Source organism: Coturnix japonica, chromosome Z, assembly GCF_054131305.1.
Source record: "Coturnix japonica strain WE chromosome Z, WE-NBRP24, whole genome shotgun sequence".
Lineage (NCBI taxonomy): Eukaryota > Metazoa > Chordata > Aves > Galliformes > Phasianidae > Coturnix > Coturnix japonica.
This window is the reverse complement of record NC_140702.1, coordinates 31,148,568-31,167,028: the sequence shown is the minus strand read 5'-3', so window position 1 is coordinate 31,167,028 and position 18,461 is coordinate 31,148,568. Positions and strand designations below refer to the sequence as shown.

Genomic DNA, 18,461 nt, shown 5'->3' with positions numbered 1-18,461 from the left:
CTTCTTGGTACAACAGCACAGGAAAGAGGGAAAGTAGCGTTCGGGGCTCGGGGAACCAGGACGGTGAACACAGGGGAAGGCGGGCTGCGAGTCTCAGCTCAGCGGGACACCGAGGGGCAAAGAGAGGGGGCAGAGCGCCCACTCCGAGAGCTCACGGCCGGCGAGGGAGCCGCACCCGCTGACGCAGCTGGCGGCTCCCAGCCGTGCCCGTGGCCGTGCGGGGGCGCGAGGGTCGCGGGGCCCCGCGGGAGCGGCCCGTCCCTCTCCCCCGCTGCCTGTGCCCGGGACAGCGGTAACCACGCCTCGTGGTGTGCGCCAATGGGTGTGGGGGCTCATTTGCATATTTGCATATTGGCGGGGACTTAAGGGGCCGGGAGAAAGCGGTGGCAGTGGGGGTGGTTTGCTTTAGGGTTTTAGAGGGGGCGGCTGTTGCTTCGGGTTCTTCCCGGAGCGTCTCAGTTCTACTTCGTGTTTGTTTTGTTTTTTAATTTAGAGTCGTGTTTTTTTAGACTTAGTTATTCTATTTTTGTTATTGTTTGCTTTTAACTCACCCCCACCACACACACGCTGAAACTTTTCTGCACGGAACGAGGACGCGGGATGGGGAAGACGGTGCTGCTGGCCGTGCTCTGTCTGTGCCTTCACGGGGCCGCCGGATCGGATCCTGGTGAGTGCCGGCTCGGAGCGGGACGGGGCGGGCGGTCCCCGGTGGAGCGGCAGCGTGCACGGGGCGGGGCGGAAAGCTGCAGGGGTGTGTGGGGCTCCTTCTCCTCCTTGGATGCTCTTGGGTGTGTGTGGTGAGGGGAGCCCGTGGGGCGGTGGGTGCAGCACCCAGTCCTGTTAGTTCGTGGAGTGGGCTTGGAGAGTCCCGCTAGGGAAGTCCTGGGGTGGTTCGGGCGTTTGGGATCTGCTTTTTTTTTTCTTTTTTTTTTTTTTCCCTAAAGGTGAGGTGGCTTCTAAGAGTCCCTCGCTAGAGGTAGTTGGACTCAGCAGTGGCATCACGATGGGGTCCCCCGGCTCTGTGCAGGACTGGAGTCCTGTGTTTAGGTGCAGCCCTGTGGCAGCCCCACGTCCCGGCTTGCTAGGGCTCTCAGACTGTGCTGTGTAAGACAAGGCTGAATGTCATCGATGTCGTAATAATGCATTTGGGCAGCAGTTAATACCATTAACATAACAAAATCCATTAGGGAAAAATGTTAGCAGAGGAGTAGATGCTTCCCATACGTATAGACACACCTATAGTATCTACATTTTTGTGTAGGCACTCTGCAGGACAGAGAAAGTAGCACGTGTGCGTGTTGACTACTGGGTGTTTCCTAACTCTCTGGTTAATGCACAACATGACTGCAGCTTTAGCAAGCATTGAGACTTGATTTCATTATGTTACAACTCATCAAATTTATGTTAGTGATGCTGTATTGTGGTATTACTTTCTTAGACATTGTATGGGAGACAAGTGCGTCCTTTAGAAGTTCCCCAAAACTGCTAGGTGAAACTTAAATATAATAGAGAAACTGTTGCTTTTTCACTGCAGATGCCTTTATTTCCATGGTGTATGAGGAAACTGGAGGGAACTACTCACAAGAAAAAGGAGATGGGGTGCTGGGGCACAGCCAAAGGAATGTGTTCTCATTTTGAATCCAGTCTTGTGCTATCAAAGGCAATCAAAAGTGGCTTTCATCACAGTACCCAAGTTTCATATGCTAAAATAACTCTTCCCAGAGCAGGCTTGCATACCTCTAGGAACTGATTTGTTATAGACTTAATGATTGCATTATTTCTCCATAGGATCAAACTATATGAAAACAGGTTGTGTGGTTGTCCTAAAACCGTATAAGCCCTGAGCCTGACACTATTTCTTTGACACCATGGTAAAAAGGTGTTCAGGATCCATGGAAAGTACATGATGCAGCCCTCCAGGAATCCAGAGTATTTAATAAACAACATGGAAAAATATACTGTAGGTGAAGATAACATTGGTGTTCCAGGAAAAGATAATACGTTGCTTGGAGCATGTGCAGATCTCTATTTTTACCAGTGTAAATCAGGAGACAGGGGTTATACTTTTAATGCTGCTGTGCGAGGTGATCTGTTGGCTTTTGCTATGGCCTTGTTTGGAGAAGAGATGCCAGGGCAGCTGTGGCATGTCCTCTGCAGAAGCAGTGCCCTTCTGAGATGGCTTAGGGCTGAGGATCTTGTGCATCACCACGTGCTGTGGGATGCCATGAGCAGACAAACTCCTAAGGAAGCTCACTGGAACCTTTTTGTGCAGGATGCGCTTACATGCTGTGGCTTTCTCATACATTCTTTCCTCCATATTGCTGTACAGTCTGGCAGTGATTGTGTTTTATTGTCTTGGGCTAATTCCAGATATCCCAGAGGAGCTGATGGATGGCAGGAGCTTTGCTGCTGGATTGAGTTACAAGCCTCCCAGCTGCAGCTGAGTAAGCATGCATTTGACAGGGAGCTCCTCAGTGAGTTGTAAGCACCTGTGCACACAGTGCAGCAGCCGCAGCCTGCCCTCACCCTGCCAAGCTGCCAGGCTGGGCCACGTGCAGCACCTGCTGTGTGCTGTCCAGAGGTGTTGCTTATTCCTCTGTGAAGGGAGAGGAGAACTCAGCCTCAGGGCTCTGCTGTCTGGAAAGCTGGAAACTCACAGCAAGGTTAAACTGTAACCTTGCTGATGGGAAGGGTTTTGTCAGATCACAATGCAGTAATCTGCTTTCAGTTTATAGTGTAGATCAAGTGAAGTAATCATGCTTCCTGTTGTGTAGCCTCTTAATTACAGCTGACCATTGGTTTGCTTCAGAGCTCATTTAGGAGTTCAGTCTAACAAGTGGATGTTTTGTCCTAATGCTGGTTATCAACAGGAGGATGAGTTACTCTGTTTAGCTCCAACAGGTTATGTAAATGTTTAATGTTACGTGCAGATGTTTGCTTCTGTGTGTGTAGACTTACATTTGCACAGGCTAACAGTATAACTTCTGATGATCTTTGCACCTAGCTGATAGTGTTCCAATTTCTGTGTATGTAATGCCAGGATATTGTTTACCAGAGATTACTGTTTAAGCTGTATTTGAGTTACACTGGTTCTTGCACATGTAGTATTACTGTATTTGGCATCCTGCACCTGATGCTGGCCGTTTGAGTTTTTGATTCATATTCCAGATGCTGTCATTTCTTCTATCTCCACCCATGTGACCAGTGATGGTTTCCTTTGTTCAAAACAATTGCCAGGCTGCCGTTGGCTTCTGATGAAGGAAATTTGAGTTTGGATCTCTTATTAGTGAGTAAATCTGTGTTTATATTGAGTCAGAACATTGAAGTCAGTGGGATACTTTCAGAGTTGACAGGAGTTATGGACTGAGTGGAATTTGACAATTTGCAAGGCTTCTTTTAGGGTTTTACGAGAAGGTTTGAGGCTTAAGCAGAAAAATGAGATTACTGACTTCTAGTTACTAGCTGATTTTCTGCACTTTTGAGTTCTAAAATATCCTCTATACCTTGATGTAGACAGTGGCTTCTTTAGAAGGTGAAAACAGAGTTTTGTAAGTGAAAGTTCAAGAGATGTATTGGAGTAGGTTAAAATGGAGTTTGGCAGTGTTGGCTGCAAGGGAAGCCAGCTTCACTCTGAAACTAGTTGTTTAGTTCCTTTATTCCTTTCCTTTCCCTAAAGAGGTAAATAACCCTTTCTGGGCACTGCTGTGGGCTTAATGGTCTTTAAGGTGACCTGAAAACTTGATTTCGTAATGGGGTCTTGTTTTTGTGACTGTGCACCTGGAAGTTCTTGCAACACAGCACTTGCCTTTATGCCCCTGTTGAACTAAGCCTGAGAAAGTGTGATTTCTAGCAAAAGCATAGATTTGTTTCATCTACTAATTTTAACCTCTAGCTCTGTTCCTCATCGATGTCTCATCTAGAAATAGAGTTGCAGTCTCATCCCAAAAACGACTTCAATATCTCAGCAAGGATATACATAAATTTCTTCATCTAACTTCTACCAAATACATTATGTAAAAATTGATGCAAATTCAATTAAATTCCTGCCCACCTGCCAGAAAAATGTGAAGGCTCTCAATTTCTGGATTTTCCTTGTTTTAACTAACTCAAGTTGAAACACATCATTAACTAGCCTGTGGTATGTGTGCATTGACTGTCTCTGCATTTCTTTGGTTTTGTGTAAGACTGCAGGAATGAGACCCACTGTCACAGTGTTTGACCAACTCAGACAGGATGTGATTCAAGAGACTTCTTTTTCTTGTTGATTTAAAGCAAGGTTGGTGACAAAAGTCCATGTATGACAGTTTGATTCCTGTTCTTCATATGAGTGAATTGTACTTTGAAGTACAAAAACTGAAACAGCAAATGCTTTCTTTCTAGAGTAATCTGCTTTGTAGCCATGATTTCAAATTATTTCAGTACTTATTGAGGTCAGCATGCAAAGTAAATGTGTGTCTGTTATTATGCACATACCTCTGTACTGCATTTATACAATTTAATACACCACAGGTGGGAAGTGAGGTAGTGCTGGAACATGTGCAGTGCAGAATGAGGAACAGTGATCCTATGCTGTCACCCACACAGAATTTGCAGCACCAACCTTGGGCAGCTCTCAAGGATGGCTTCTGATTAGTGTGCCATTGGGAAGTCAGCAACAAACTCAGCAACACACACTTGCCTTGTCCAGATGGTATCTTGCTGCTGGGAGTTGAACATGTGTGAGTGCTGTACACTGTTATATTTCTTCTGAGCAGAAAGGATGTTGCAGTAATTCCTGACTTTCTAATTCCTCACACAGCATAGTAAGATGAGGTACACGTTGCATTGCAAATTTCTTTTCATAGAAGCTGGTTTCTAGAGAACTTAAGTGCAGATTCTGGCATATGTTTGTAATTGAGAACACACTGCACAATGGGATTTGGATTTTATTTGGATTTTGGTTGATTATCAGATAGGTTTAATTCAGAAAGGAAATGATTTCTAAATATGAAGGGAAGCACTATTAACTAGAGAGCAGGTGGACTATTATTGTTTGCCTTCCTGTGTGGAACAGGAATACACATAATTGAAAGTCCTTGCCTTGTTGCCTTAGATTTGGAAGCTGTTCCTGGTCTTTCAAGGTCTTACTGGTTTGCTGCAAGTGAGAAGTTACAGCTGATATTTAACCAATTGACCTTTGCACCTTTTTTGTTTCTTTATTTATGATCTCTTTGTTGCGAGAAAATGAAGTTTTGAATCTGCAGAAACAACTTGAAGTGGACATCTGCTGTGAGAACCAGCATTCAGCTTAGTAGAATGCTTGTTTTCTATAGGCAAAGTCTTATCTTCACCACTATATGAATCATTCTGCAGATCTGGAGAAGAATATTTCTCCTGAGCTGCATCCTTTCTTGAGGAGGAAGGGGGCCCAGTGTAATTATTTGGGATTAGCTGGCCAGCCTAGCACTGCCAAGGTCAAAAGTAAAGCTGAGCTCTGCCTCTGTTAAGCAAGCAGCTCCTGCTAGCTTCTTTGTGTACGCTTTGCTTTCATCAAGTGTGCAGGAACGCAGGCAGCATTAAGCAGTTGGTTGCAGGTGACTGCAGTCCCTCCAAGGCTTGTACATTAGCATTTGCTGCCAGCCAGCGTGCTGTCTGAGCACCTCGTGCTGCATGGCTTGGTTAGACCTTGACCTCTGTGGCCCTCCAAGGACAGCAGGATCCTCACAGACTTTATACAGCTACCCTAGGGCAGAGTGAGGTCAGGCAGGAATATGCGTGCCCTGCTGGGGCTTGAGTGAGAGGACTAGGAAACAAATTTTAGAAACAATGTCCAGTTTTTCTGCACATTGAGGCAAAACCTTATGGAGACATACAGGTGCACCAGATTCAGGAAAAACCTTTTCTTCAGTGGGCAAAAGAGGGGCTTTGGAAATCTGCATGCCTTGCCTGAGGACCTCACCATGATCCTGGATGTTTGCTGGTGACTTGGAACCATTTGTTAGTGTGTGTGTGCTTGTGTAGAAGTCTGTGAGAGCTTTGTGGTCACGATGCCAGGAAACAGCACTGAGCAGGATGGGGCTGGCCTGAGTTCAGCTGCACTTGGAAAACAGGCCATCAATATTTGCTAAAAGCAGGTTGCCAGAGTTTGGCCTGGTTTCAGGAAAGCATTGGGTTTTAAGCCCGCAGTTAATGACAGGGTCAGCTGGCTATAGAGGTGCATAAGTGTTGAATCAGACCTACAAGGAGGAGCCTTTTACCTTTCCTCCCAGACAGAGGAAGAAGCAAGCAGGAAGCTTAAGGTCACTTTTCTGCCTTGACAGGAACAAAAGGATAACTTTTTTTATTGTTGTTCTGGAAGCTGGAGGAAGTTCTGAGATGTGATCCTTTGAGACCACCATGTGTTTTCTTACTAGCAGTACATAATTTCTCTTTTTTCCTCTCCCTCCAAATGGACTTAGACAAAGGAAGACAACTCCCCCCCAAGTGTTGTTCATCAGGTGATTTAAAAAACAAAAAACAAACAAAAAAAACCCCAAAAAACTGCCTCCAAAATACAGGCTTTTGCATTCTTGGTTTACTGTATCTGATTTTCCTTTGTTGATGAAGTAGCTGTGTTTTGTAAGATTTGGACTTAGCAGCTTGTATTTTTAATGAGCTGTGACTGTTGTGTCCTAAAAGAGGCCATGATAAACAAATGGTATTTGTGATATAGTTATGTAGAAGATGTGTTGTCAAAATATATGATAGTAAGGTGAGAAACTTGCTACTTTCTTGCATGTACTATGACTCCTTAAAGGAGCTCATGGCTATTGGATGGCTGGGCAGATTCTCACTACTTTAGCAGGGGTTTTAGAGAATGAGAAGTTTTTACCCTTTAGTTTCCCTTCTATGTGACTGCTGAGGAAAATGAAAACAGTGCATTCTGTTTCTTGGCTGTTCCTGATCTCCCTCTAGCATCATGGACTGTGAATTCTGTTTGTCCTAATACTTCTAAACCACTGCTCTGTGCTTATTATGATCTTGTCTAGCAGAAGCGGAGATGAATTTTAAGGGAATAGAGAGCAAGTTTTCCTTAAGAACACCTGCAGAGCCTGATGAGGATGTCTGCTACCTGGTTCCTGGGCAGATGGACAGCTTGGCACAGTGCAACTTCAACCATACCAGTAAAACCTTTGTGGTGATCCATGGGTGGACGGTAAGTAGAAATGGGTGGCATATCCCTTTTGGTTGCACCCTTGATACTCTGATAGATGCTTTGGTGTCTATGAGCCATGCATAATATCAAAGTCTCTTTTTATTTTTTTTTTGTCTTTTAAACCCTCACAACATAACAGGTGACAGGAATGTATGAAAGCTGGGTCCCAAAGCTGGTGGATGCTCTGTACAAGAGGGAACCTGATTCAAATGTGATTGTTGTAGACTGGCTGGTTCGAGCTCAGCAGCACTACCCAGTGTCTGCTGCTTACACAAAGCTAGTGGGAAAGGATGTTGCTATGTTTATTGACTGGATGGAGGTAAGATATAGTTTTATGTGTCTCGTGTAATCTTCTAGGGGACACAACAATGATGCAGCAATTTTATCTTCATGCTGTTGATGCAGTAGACATAAAGAGTTAGTGTCTCCTTTTGGGTAGACTGAGTTGAGCTGTGGTAGATGGTGTTTCATCTGGGCTAGTGAAATCCCAGCTTTAAAATAAAGGCTGTCCCTTTGACAAGGAGGCCTTTTACATTACAGCCCAGATATTTATTCACCTTGTGGTCCATGGAGTCCTGTGGGTCCACAGAAGATTTCTGAAGGCTCTGTAAGAGGTAGTTATGAAAGCCAGGTTCCTACATATTGTATAGCAGCCACCACTTGGCAAACTGTTAGGAATGTGACTTGCCTTTGGGAAATACTTAGGTGATCCAAAAACTGGGGGGAAAAGATGGCTGAAAGGGTTGTCTATAATACAGAGCCTTATATGTTCTGTCCATAATTCTGCATTTTTTCCTTTATGTCAGTTTTTTTGCCTTAAGACAGTAAACTCAAGTAAGCTTATATAGAGCAAGGTTGTCAACTACATTTAGTGGCTTTTTGTTATTTGTGGCCCAAAGAGAAGTTGCAGTTTTTATAAGGTAATTTTCTTTGGCATCTGATGCTGTCCTGTTTGACATCAGATTTTAAAGAAAGCTCTCCTCTGCAGGAGAAATTCAATTATCCTCTCAACAATGTCCACTTGCTGGGGTACAGTCTGGGTGCTCATGCTGCTGGGATTGCTGGGAGTCTAACCAAGAAGAAGGTGAACAGAATTACTGGTAAGAAAACCTGTGGTTGTAGAGTGGAAGGTCCTCTCTTCATAGTGAAACATTAGCAGAATAGTTGTTGCTTGTTGGGTGTACTTAGGTTGTGTGTTCATTCTGCATTAAATCAGAATCTGATATTTATGTAGCAGAGGTGGAGAAGATTCATAAAAGATCATCATGGGGTAGTGAGTGAGAATCCATGCTCTGCTTCTGGTAGGTGGATTTATTGGCCATGAAGAAACCAGCTTGGGGGAATGGAATTGTAGATTGCCAAATGTATATTCTGAGGAAGATCTCTCTCTTGCAGCAGCAGAACTTCAGGTAGTTGTCTTCATCCAGATGGTCATCCCTTGCAGATGCTAGGATCCTGTTCAAGAAGAGCAGGAGGTCAATCCTCCTGCAGTTGTTGTAGTACCTGCAGAGCTCATTGTTGAGGGAAGCTGTGTATGCAAAAGGTCTGTGTAGGTTCAAGAGGAGACCGGATAAATGATCTGAAGAACTCTGCTGTTTTTCTTATCTGAAAAACAAGTTGTAACAGAGGGATCAAATAGTCTTCTTGAAAATAATATTGGGAAGAGTTTTAGGAAGGGTAAGGAAGTACACTTATGCATGTAAGCAGGTCAAGCATACTTAGATATCTGGTTTGAGTCATTTTCTTAATTTTGGAGGCTGAATAGTATACTAGGTAAGGTAGTGTGCTGTGGCATGACTGTTTGGTTTACAGCCTGGCATTTGGAGAGTTGAGTCCTTTGTTGCCTCATCAGTAATCTCAGTGGGAAAGGAAGTGCCAGTGTCAGCAAATGAGGCTAAGGAAGCCACTCACCTAGTTTCTTCATTGATGAGATAGCTGCGGAGCCCATCTCCCTTCTTCCTAGCATCAAGGGCCTTTTCTACAAGACCCACTATCATCTCAGATCCATGGGGATGCTGCAGGATGGCCTAGGCAGCAGTAGCTTCAGGAAGGACTGATTCCCAAGAGGCAGTGGGTTAAATCAGGTGGCCAGAGCATTAGTTCCTCTGCCTTTCCTTCCTTTTGGTCTCCTATGTTTTTCATTTTCACCAAGGCTGTGAAATCACTCAAACGCCAGCAGCCCTATGTCATGCCCTCACAGTTGTCCCTTGGTGTCTAGGATGGACATTTTCCTGGGAAACAGCATTGTCTTTAAGCACAGGAAATGATGGGATGTAGCCCCTGAAGATTCCACAGCAGTGGGAGGCAGCTCACAGTATGTTCAGCTAATCTGGGTGGGCAGAGCTGGGTGCAGGAAATACATGTATTGTGGGGACTGCTCTATCAGCCATCTCCTAAGTAGTTTGTCTGGATGCCAGAGATGGCACTGTAACAAAAGCTGTTTGTGCATGCCTTGTTAATGAGAATTCTTGCTCACTGGCAGAATGGATCTGTTTTTTTTTTTTTTTCTGTGTGTGTGTGTGTCAAGCTGCAGCACTACTGATGTTATTATGTTAGAATGTCACCTTTAGGTGTGCACACAGTGAAGCTCTCGTTTACATTTCCCAGTTCCTCTAGTAGAGAGCATCAAGACACTTTCCATGCTTCATACACTTTAAGTAGAAACTTAGCAGTTACTTTGTTTCTCAACAAGAGGGGAAAGCACTGAAGGAAATACTAGAGCTGTGGAGAAGTTGTCTGTGCTGTTTTACATGTGTTTACATATACCTTATGTTTGAAATAGTGACAACATGTAGTATATTTAGTTCTCCTACCTGAAAAGACACCTCTGTAATGTCTTCAGTGATGCCATATGAGTAGTCAAGTGCAGTGTGGTACCTGAGTTTGGCATTTTCTGTCATAGCCAGCATTTTGACAGATGGTCATCTCAGTTATTCTTTGTGGTTTGCAATAAAGGTCTGGATCCTGCTGGTCCCACCTTTGAGTATGCTGATGCTCCTATCCGCCTCTCCCCGGATGATGCTGACTTTGTGGATGTTCTACACACCTACACTCGAGGCTCTCCAGACCGCAGCATTGGGATTCAGAAGCCTGTTGGACACATCGATATCTACCCTAATGGTGGAGGTTTCCAGCCAGGCTGCAACCTGGGAGAAGCTCTCCGCCTGATTGCTGAAAAAGGCTTTTCAGGTGAGACTGCTTTGAAACAAACAGACTAAATCTAAAGGGAGTCATGCATCCATATCTCTGCTTTGGATGATTGAGGTTTGCTCCTTTAGGTGCTTTCAAAACGCTCTGTGTAAAGCTCAGCTAGGACCTAGTATTTCTTGCTTGCTTATGTTTTTTTTTGTGTGTGTGTGCATATATATATTCTGTATATTTTTTCCTTTTAAGATGTGGATCAGCTGGTGAAGTGCTCTCATGAGCGGTCCATCCATCTCTTCATTGACTCACTCCTCTATGAAGAGAAGCCTAGCATGGCCTACCGCTGCAACACAAAAGAGGCCTTTGAGAAGGGCCTCTGCCTAAGCTGCCGGAAGAACCGTTGCAACAACTTGGGTTATAAGGTCAACAGAGTGAGAACAAAGAGAAACACCAAAATGTACTTGAAGACCCGTGCTCAGATGCCCTACAAAGGTAGGTTCTGCTGGCTTTACTGATGAGCGCTGCTGCTATTTTCCTTCAGCTGTGAATTAGGGTGGGCACACAGAGTCATTAGGGTTGGTAGAGATCTCTAAGATCATGAAGTCCAGCTATCACCTTTTAACCACTGTGCACACTAAGCCATGCTGCGAGTGGGTAGTATTGCTGTGAGCAGGGGTCAAGCTTGCCTGCATTTAGCTTACCTGCAAGCTAAAGTTCAGGATCAGAGAATAATGTCATTTTATTCAAGGTGTGGTGGTGGATTTACAATACAACATGAAAGGTATTCTGAAAGAAACTAAGTGACAGAATGAAAGGAGGATTTACTCTGCATCCTGGACAGTGACTCGATTTGAAACAACTGAATCTGAGTTTTCTCACTATTTTTATTTGGTTGAATTTTTCCTGCTGCTGAGAGAATAATCAGAAGAGCTCAGACTGATGAGTAACTTAAAGATGTGCAGCCATCAGACTTGTCAGACTCTTATACTGTTTTTGCCAGAGAAGCACCACTCCCATGTTAAAATCTCACAGCAGTTCTTGACTTCCTTCGCCACAGTGGTAGGCCTACAATGGACACTGCAGAAAGAACTGGGTGGCTTTCAGCTAGTGAAATAACTGCAGGTTGGAATTATTATTATTTTTACTTATTTTCTCTGTAGCTTTGACTGTGCAGTGCAGTATGTTCATTGCTGTGTGCACTGTGTGATGGAGCAGCAATCACAAGGATGTTCCTGTTTCAGAATATATTTTAGAATAGCTCCAGGAGCCGTGTTTTGTTGGCCTTTGAGTCTTAGTCTGTGGTGTCAGAAGGCTGAATTCTCTTCACCAAAACTCCTGTGTAAGGGAGGGCATAGCTTTTTTGCTTCATGTTGAAGATTGCAAATCTTGTGCACTGTCCTGGAGATGCACAGAGCTTGGTTTAATGATACTTATGTATCCTATTATAGGAAATGTGCAGGGCATTTTGTGCATTTGTAATTTGCAGTCTTTTTGGAACTTGTGATTTTTTTTTTTAAATTTTATTTATTTATTTTTTTTTCCTAATGGCCTCTTCTTTTGTGTTCTTCTCCCAGTTTTCCATTATCAGGTCAAGATACATTTCTTTGGAAAGACAAATGTGACCAAGGTAGACCAGCCATTCCTAATCTCTCTGTATGGCACTCTAGACGAGAGTGAGAACATTGCTTTCACGCTGTGAGTAGTGACAAAAAACAACTATGCATTGCCTAAATGAACTAAAAGCCCCCGCTGAAGTACTGAGTTCTAGCTCTAGCTATACAGATCCATTTTACAGGGTCCCAGAATCTGTTATTGTCATTGATCAAGTAGATATGTCATTCATCCACTGAAAAAACTAAGGATCTGAGTTCTGTAGAAAACATTCCTTATAAGAGATCTGAAACATAGATGTGAGAAAGTCAGTAATAGATCAGACCAGTAAGAGGTTTTTGTAGTGTGGATTTTTGTTTCCCCATCTCCCTTTCTGAATCTTTGTATTGTTCCACCTGTGTTAAAGCTCCTTGCAATATAGACTGTGACCTGGAATTAATTGTTAGATGTCCTTAAGGTGGAAGATGAGGGAGACATGTTTCCAAAGCTCTGCTAAGAAGCATAAATCAGTGCTTATACACTCTGGTGGGCTGGGAGGGAATGGAGTTGGGAAGCACCAAGGTGTGGGGTTTTTTTTTTTTTTTTGACAAGGAAATGCTTTGCCAAAACTGCTCCTGTTTGATGCTTGACTAACAAACCCCTGAGAAACACCAGCAATGGAGATCTTCTTGCTTGTGTGGTTGTTTGTCCCAGGACTTTTTCTAGCTTCCAGCAGAAACTTTTCCTAGTGTTTCTGCAAAATCATCAGGTTTCTTTATCATGTTCCATTCATCAGAATTATGGTGGACAGTTCTCTTTCTCCCTCTCTGAAGTATGAGTGGACTTGGTTTAATTTTCCCTTCAAGTTTCCTGTCCTTTTTTCTAATTTTTCCATAGCTTACTTAAGACTTTTAGCCTTTCTGGCTCTTAAGACTTCTCCAGTAGTTGTGGTGATTTCTTTTTTTTCTTTTCTTTTCTTTTTTTTTTTTTTTAAACTTTTTTCCTGATTCTTTGCAGACCTGAAGTCTCTTCCAACAAGACTTTCTCCTTCCTGATCTACACAGAAGTGGACATTGGTGACCTGCTTATGCTAAAGCTGCAGTGGGAGAAAGATACCTTCTTCAGCTGGTCAGACTGGTGGACTCCATTTGCATTCACTATCCAGAGAGTCAGAGTGAAGTCAGGCGAAACTCAGAAAAAGTAACTTGCTTTGATTGCCTTGAATTGTAGTTGCCAGTGTTTCCTTATTCCTGGTGTCTCACAGGGTGGGACAAAACATGGAAAATGGTTACAAATAAGTGCAGCACTGATAGTCAAGACTCATGCAGCACCAAACCTGCATTTATTCCAGCCAGATTCAGTTGTTTTCTTCCATTGGGATCTGCAATCTGTAATTTCACTCCCACAGAATTCATTTGCATCCTACTGTTCCCTTGCATCAGATTGCTTACAATATGAAAGAGAGGATCTCCATGAGCAAGCAGCTCTGATCATGCTTGCAGTTCCTTTCCTCCTTTCACTTGCTGGATGTTTGTACAGGTTTCCTTTCAAAGATGGGGATTTTAGAAAGGTTTCTGAAAAGTGCATTTGCTTAGGAGAAAATAAGCTGGGTTTTCTTGGGAGTTGGGGTAGCTGGGTGGGAGCTAAGACATAAATATTACAGGCTGTGTTAAGACATGAATGCTAAAACAGCACTTAGTTGAATCAGTACTGCTTTCACCTGAATCTTTTGAAGTATGTAGATTCATTAGATGTGAGATCTGCTGGCAAAAAAATATATCTGGAACAGAGAATATGTGTATCCTGTGTAGTGTCATGAATAGTATGTAACTCCTTTAAATAAACAAGGCTGTCCCTTTATCAAAAAGCAGTTATCAGAGCAGAACAAATATAGGGGTTGGGAAAGTACTGATAAATAGAAAAGCAACTGTTTAGGTTTGCTGGAATTGGCAACCTACTATGTGTGCAAACATTCAAGGGAGCAAGGCTTTCTTCCAAGATCATTAACCTGGAGAAAAAGTCACATGACCATAGTAAATAAAGATGATTCAGATGGTTGTGGTATAGCCTCTGGTCTCAGCCCAAAGATTTTTATGCAGAAGACTAATAAAACTTAGGCTGTGGTTTGAGGTTTGTGTCTGATACGTTTTCCCAGTTTTCTTGCATAGAGATTCTCTGAGAATTCTTTTAACAATTTTCTGCCAGTGATTCTCACAGGCTGGTAAAGTAGTAGCACCCACACGGTAGTGTGAATGCTGCTCCTTTCTGTATTGTTTCTACAATTAAAATAGGACAATCTGAGTATCTAATATTTCTTTCACAGGGTGGTATTCTGTTCTCGAGATGGAAGCTCACGTCTTAGTAAAGGAGAAGAGGCAGCAATATTTGTGAAGTGCTTGGAGCAGCCTGTCAGCAGGAAGAAAGGAGGGTAAGAATGAGCATTGTTGTCTTAAGGCTGTGGGAGGGTCTTATACAACTTTCAAGATTTGGCCAATTTTTCCACTCATCTGAAAACATAATAATTCAGAAGCATCACAGATCAATCTGTCCTGAGGCAGCTTTGGGCAGCTTGAAACCCTCAACAATCATTCTCTACTGACCATCTCCCTGTGTGGCTGTTAGAACATCTGCAAAGCAAGTGTAAGTTGCTATCTCTTATGCTCTCACAGCATCCAAGGGAGATTTACAGACCAAATACTAAGACAGAGAAAGGCTTCCTAAATCTAAAGATGTCTGAGATTTCCCCCTAATGCAGGGATGTCCAGGCATCTGCACTTAGTCAGTACTGGGCCCTTTCATCTCACAAGCCAGTTGCAAATCTGGAGGCAGGTACAGAAGCAAAGCAGACACATGGAAGCACATTTTTCTTTTTTGATTAGTAACTTTTATGACCTAGATTAAACTTTCAGCTTTGAAGCCAGTTTTATTTGGACTTTATCCACTAAAGTTTGAACTGAAGAAGTGGTTATATTTATTTTAGTGCAGTTGCTGTAAGTGAAAGGTCTCATGGGGACGTTGGTAGACTGAGATCTGAAGCATGTGTGTGGATCTTCGCTCCAGGGCAATGACCCGGTGAGCCCTAGAGAGAGGTGTGTCTTTGTCACACACTTGTAAAATCCAGCAGTGGCCAAGAAGAGCCCAAACACATAACTCTTTCTATGTAGTAGCTTTAAAACCTAAGTCTTAGTAAGACAAATGGAACAAGCACTTCACATGCTCTTCTTTAACAAGTCTGTATTTTATTTTATCTTTCCACAGTGCCAAGAAAGCCTCTAAAGAAAATTCTGCACGTGAGTCTGCTTAAAAGTGGCAAGAATGAGGATTTCCACACTGGGGAGGAGGACGAGTCTGTTCATCCTTCTGAACTGGATGTTCAGAACCAAATATATAGAAATATTTATCTGCCGCTGGCTTTTTTTCCTGCTATACCTAGCTATATTAGGAGGCTTCTTGTAAGGAGGTCTCAGCATAGAAAGTTACTAACCATAAAGTTACATTATCTGAATAGTTAAAAATGAAGAAACCCCTGCAACAACTTGCCAAAGGCATGAGTGTTAGTAAGGAACAAGTAATTTTGTTTAATTGTGGTGCCTTGTGTCAGTTTCTTGACATCAGATCCTCTTCAGCAGTTTTGTAGTATTTATTGAAAAGATGCAAAGTTCTGTACCTGGTCTCTTTTTATTTGTGTGTTTTTTGTTTCCATTTTAAGAAATGTTCTGGAACTGCGCAGATCATTTTTGTTGTTGTTGTTCTCCTGTCCTTGCTAACTGAATTTTCAGACAGTTCAGTGGCTAGAGCTTGTTGTCTTCAAGTGTGTTTGGCAAGTAAGCAGTTTTCTCATGGGGAAAAATACTCTTGTGTGTAAAGCTATAACTGGGGAATGTCAGGGACTGGTTCAATATGGAGATGAATCTTCTAGGTTGTGGTTATGAAAGTGCTTTACTGGGTGTAGAAGCCAATGCTTGTTAGCAATAGTTATAATCTGTTAAGATATGTAATCCCAGGTAGCTTATCCTGGAATAAGTTGCAATACAAGACAGCAATACCAGTGTCCTATGCAGATATTCAACTTTTCATGCTTTCATCTCTCTAGAATGGAGTCATCTAACTTCCAGCACTGAGTAAGAAACTGCAGTGGAACTAAGCTACAAAAAACTGCAGAGAATGGATTGGTTTTTTTTTTTTTTTTTTCCTTTACCACTTACATGCATCTGAGATGCCAAAACTATGAGCATCAGTGCTGTTTAAAATGGAATGTCAGTCACTCAGCTGAGTGGCAGCTGTATCCAGTCTTTGGTACAACTGAAACCAGTTGCTAGGTGACAAAAATATTCCTGATTCCCTGTGCTGGAATTGTGACTTCCAGATGCCAGCCTCTGCTTCTTGACTGTGATAGAATGGTAGATACTAGGAATTGCTTGGATTTCTGATCTGACTTGGAATTCAGACGGGAACAGGAGCTGTGACATTTACAGGATTTTGTGATGCATAAAAATGAACGGTCTGAAAAACACTTGAATTAGACATGTTGTGAGTTGCCAAAAATAGATGTATTGAAGGCTTTTTTCTTTAAGTAATGCGTAGTTTTTCTTATGCTTGGAAACAAACAACAAAATCAATAGCCTTTAGCTTTTTAGGCAATAAGCAAAATACTGGGGAGGCAGAAGGTTTGCAGGTAGGCATTTGGAGAAGTGTAATGTGAGCTATTGGGGCTGGTTTTCAGCCTTTTCCCACGTGTGCAAGACAAAATGTGGAGGTGGTGATCCTCCAAGATCATCCTATCTTTGATGCAAAACCAACAGCAATACATGAATGTGCACAATTTTTTTTTATTTTTTTATTTTTCCTAGCCGTGGGTGCTAGTATATATGGGGATAAAAGTTTTAAACAGTGCAATACATTGGAATATTAATAACTCTGAAATTGCTTGCATTTGATTTCCTCACTATGGCAGAGATAGGATGAGTCACTGAGGGTGGGGTTGAGTATTGAGCCACTTCTTCTAAGGCCTCTAAAAATAAATATGATGATATACTCCCTATAGACTTCACATTTTGTTGCAATTTTCTCTTCAACAGTGAAAGTTCTCTGGAAATAAACTGTGTAAACACATGTGCTTTTAATACAGGATCTAATACAAATACATACGGAAGTTGGATTCAAAATAACAAAGGTTCTTTTACATGGGGACACGATTTAGCCTTGAATGTTATTTATTAGCTGTAAATACCATATTTATGTGTTTAAAAGTAGTTTGTATATATTGCTAAAGTTGCTGAGAGTCTTTACATTTATACAGTTGTGTTGTATTCATCCTGTATATAGCTTATGGAGAGACTTTTATCAACAAACCATTTACACTGCATTATTTCCGGTGTGGTTAATAAGCTTTAAAAAAAAGAAAGCTCCTCAGTTTTGTATGGAATGGAGACCTGTGGTTTTAATAAAACTCTCAAACTGATGCCAAACTCACTAGTTTCATTTTGATGAGACAGTCTACTGTATGTCCATATGTGAAGTCCATAGTTGTTTACTTGGATTCTGAGATAAGAGGATGGGGATATTTTTTTTTTAATAAAAGTTTTTTTTTTTTTTTTTTTCTTCCCCTTTTTATGTTCACATTTCCCAAGAGGTTATGCCACAAGTCAAGATACTGAAAAATCTCCACATGCCTGTGGTTATTGCTCACAAGTGAAGCAGTGAGGCGGCTGGAGTTTGAGGTTTCTAAGTTTCATGCCATTCTAAAACAGCCTTTATTTTTATTTTTATATTTTTAGTGGAAACAAATAGCAGACTGTGCTTCTGCACTCCCCTGTACCTGAATGGAAATGTGCTGTGCTTTTCATGCTTCTGACCCTGTGTGTGCAGGAGGCGATACTGATCCCTAACACCACCACTTTCCAAAGAGAATAACATCAAAAAAACATTTTTGCACATGCTTGTGCCCAGTTAAGCTCAGAACTGTTTTTTACAGGAACCATTTTACCTGTGTGGGCTCCAGTAAACACAATTATCCTGCAATGCAAAGTGGTGCTGTAGCAAGGCAGTTTGGAGGGGAGCAGTACAACTGTGGGGGGTCATAGTAACCTGCATGTGTGGGACATTATTGAGAGTAACGAGAGAGCCTCAACTTGGTTTCAAACAGCTCTTCACCAGGAGTAGGATTTTGCTTCTAGTGCAAGCAGCGGGTAAGTATGTCATGGAAAGGGGATGGGTACAAAGGCAACAGATTAATGGGAAAAGGGAAGTGGGAATACAAAGTACCCTGGTGGAATGAATGAGAAAGGGAGGACAAGCAAAGAAGAAACCCAGATACATCAAGGGAATGAATGGGAGTGCTTTAAGGGCACTAGCACCCATGTGTCAGATGCTAGGTTAAGGGACTGAAAGGATTCTGAAGACAGACCTGTATATAATATATACACATACTGCTTCATTTGCATTAATAACATTATGGTAGTACTCTTATAAAGTCCACAATAACATCACTAGACACATTAATAGGTAAAGCAGAGAATTTGTTTTCTGTGGAGGAACAAGAACACTGGAACCT

General features: G+C 42.3%; 1 protein-coding gene across 2 annotated transcripts; it reads left to right on the top strand.

Annotated features, from left to right (window-relative positions):
- Positions 1-388: 388 nt before the first annotated feature.
- LPL (lipoprotein lipase) lies at positions 389-17,369 on the top strand. 2 transcript variants are annotated; one of them, XM_015849637.2, is made up of 10 exons: positions 389-667; positions 7,011-7,174; positions 7,314-7,493; positions 8,163-8,274; positions 10,130-10,363; positions 10,568-10,810; positions 11,893-12,013; positions 12,926-13,108; positions 14,232-14,336; positions 15,167-17,369. In XM_015849637.2, exons 1-10 carry the CDS (start codon positions 601-603, stop codon positions 15,210-15,212), a joined length of 1,455 nt encoding a protein of 484 aa, XP_015705123.1. In that variant the 5' UTR covers positions 389-600; the 3' UTR covers positions 15,213-17,369. The 2 variants fall into 2 exon arrangements, with proteins under 2 accessions (XP_015705123.1, XP_015705122.1); XM_015849636.3 differs by having other exon boundaries at positions 7,008-7,174.
- The last annotated feature ends 1,092 nt before the right edge of the window (positions 17,370-18,461 follow it).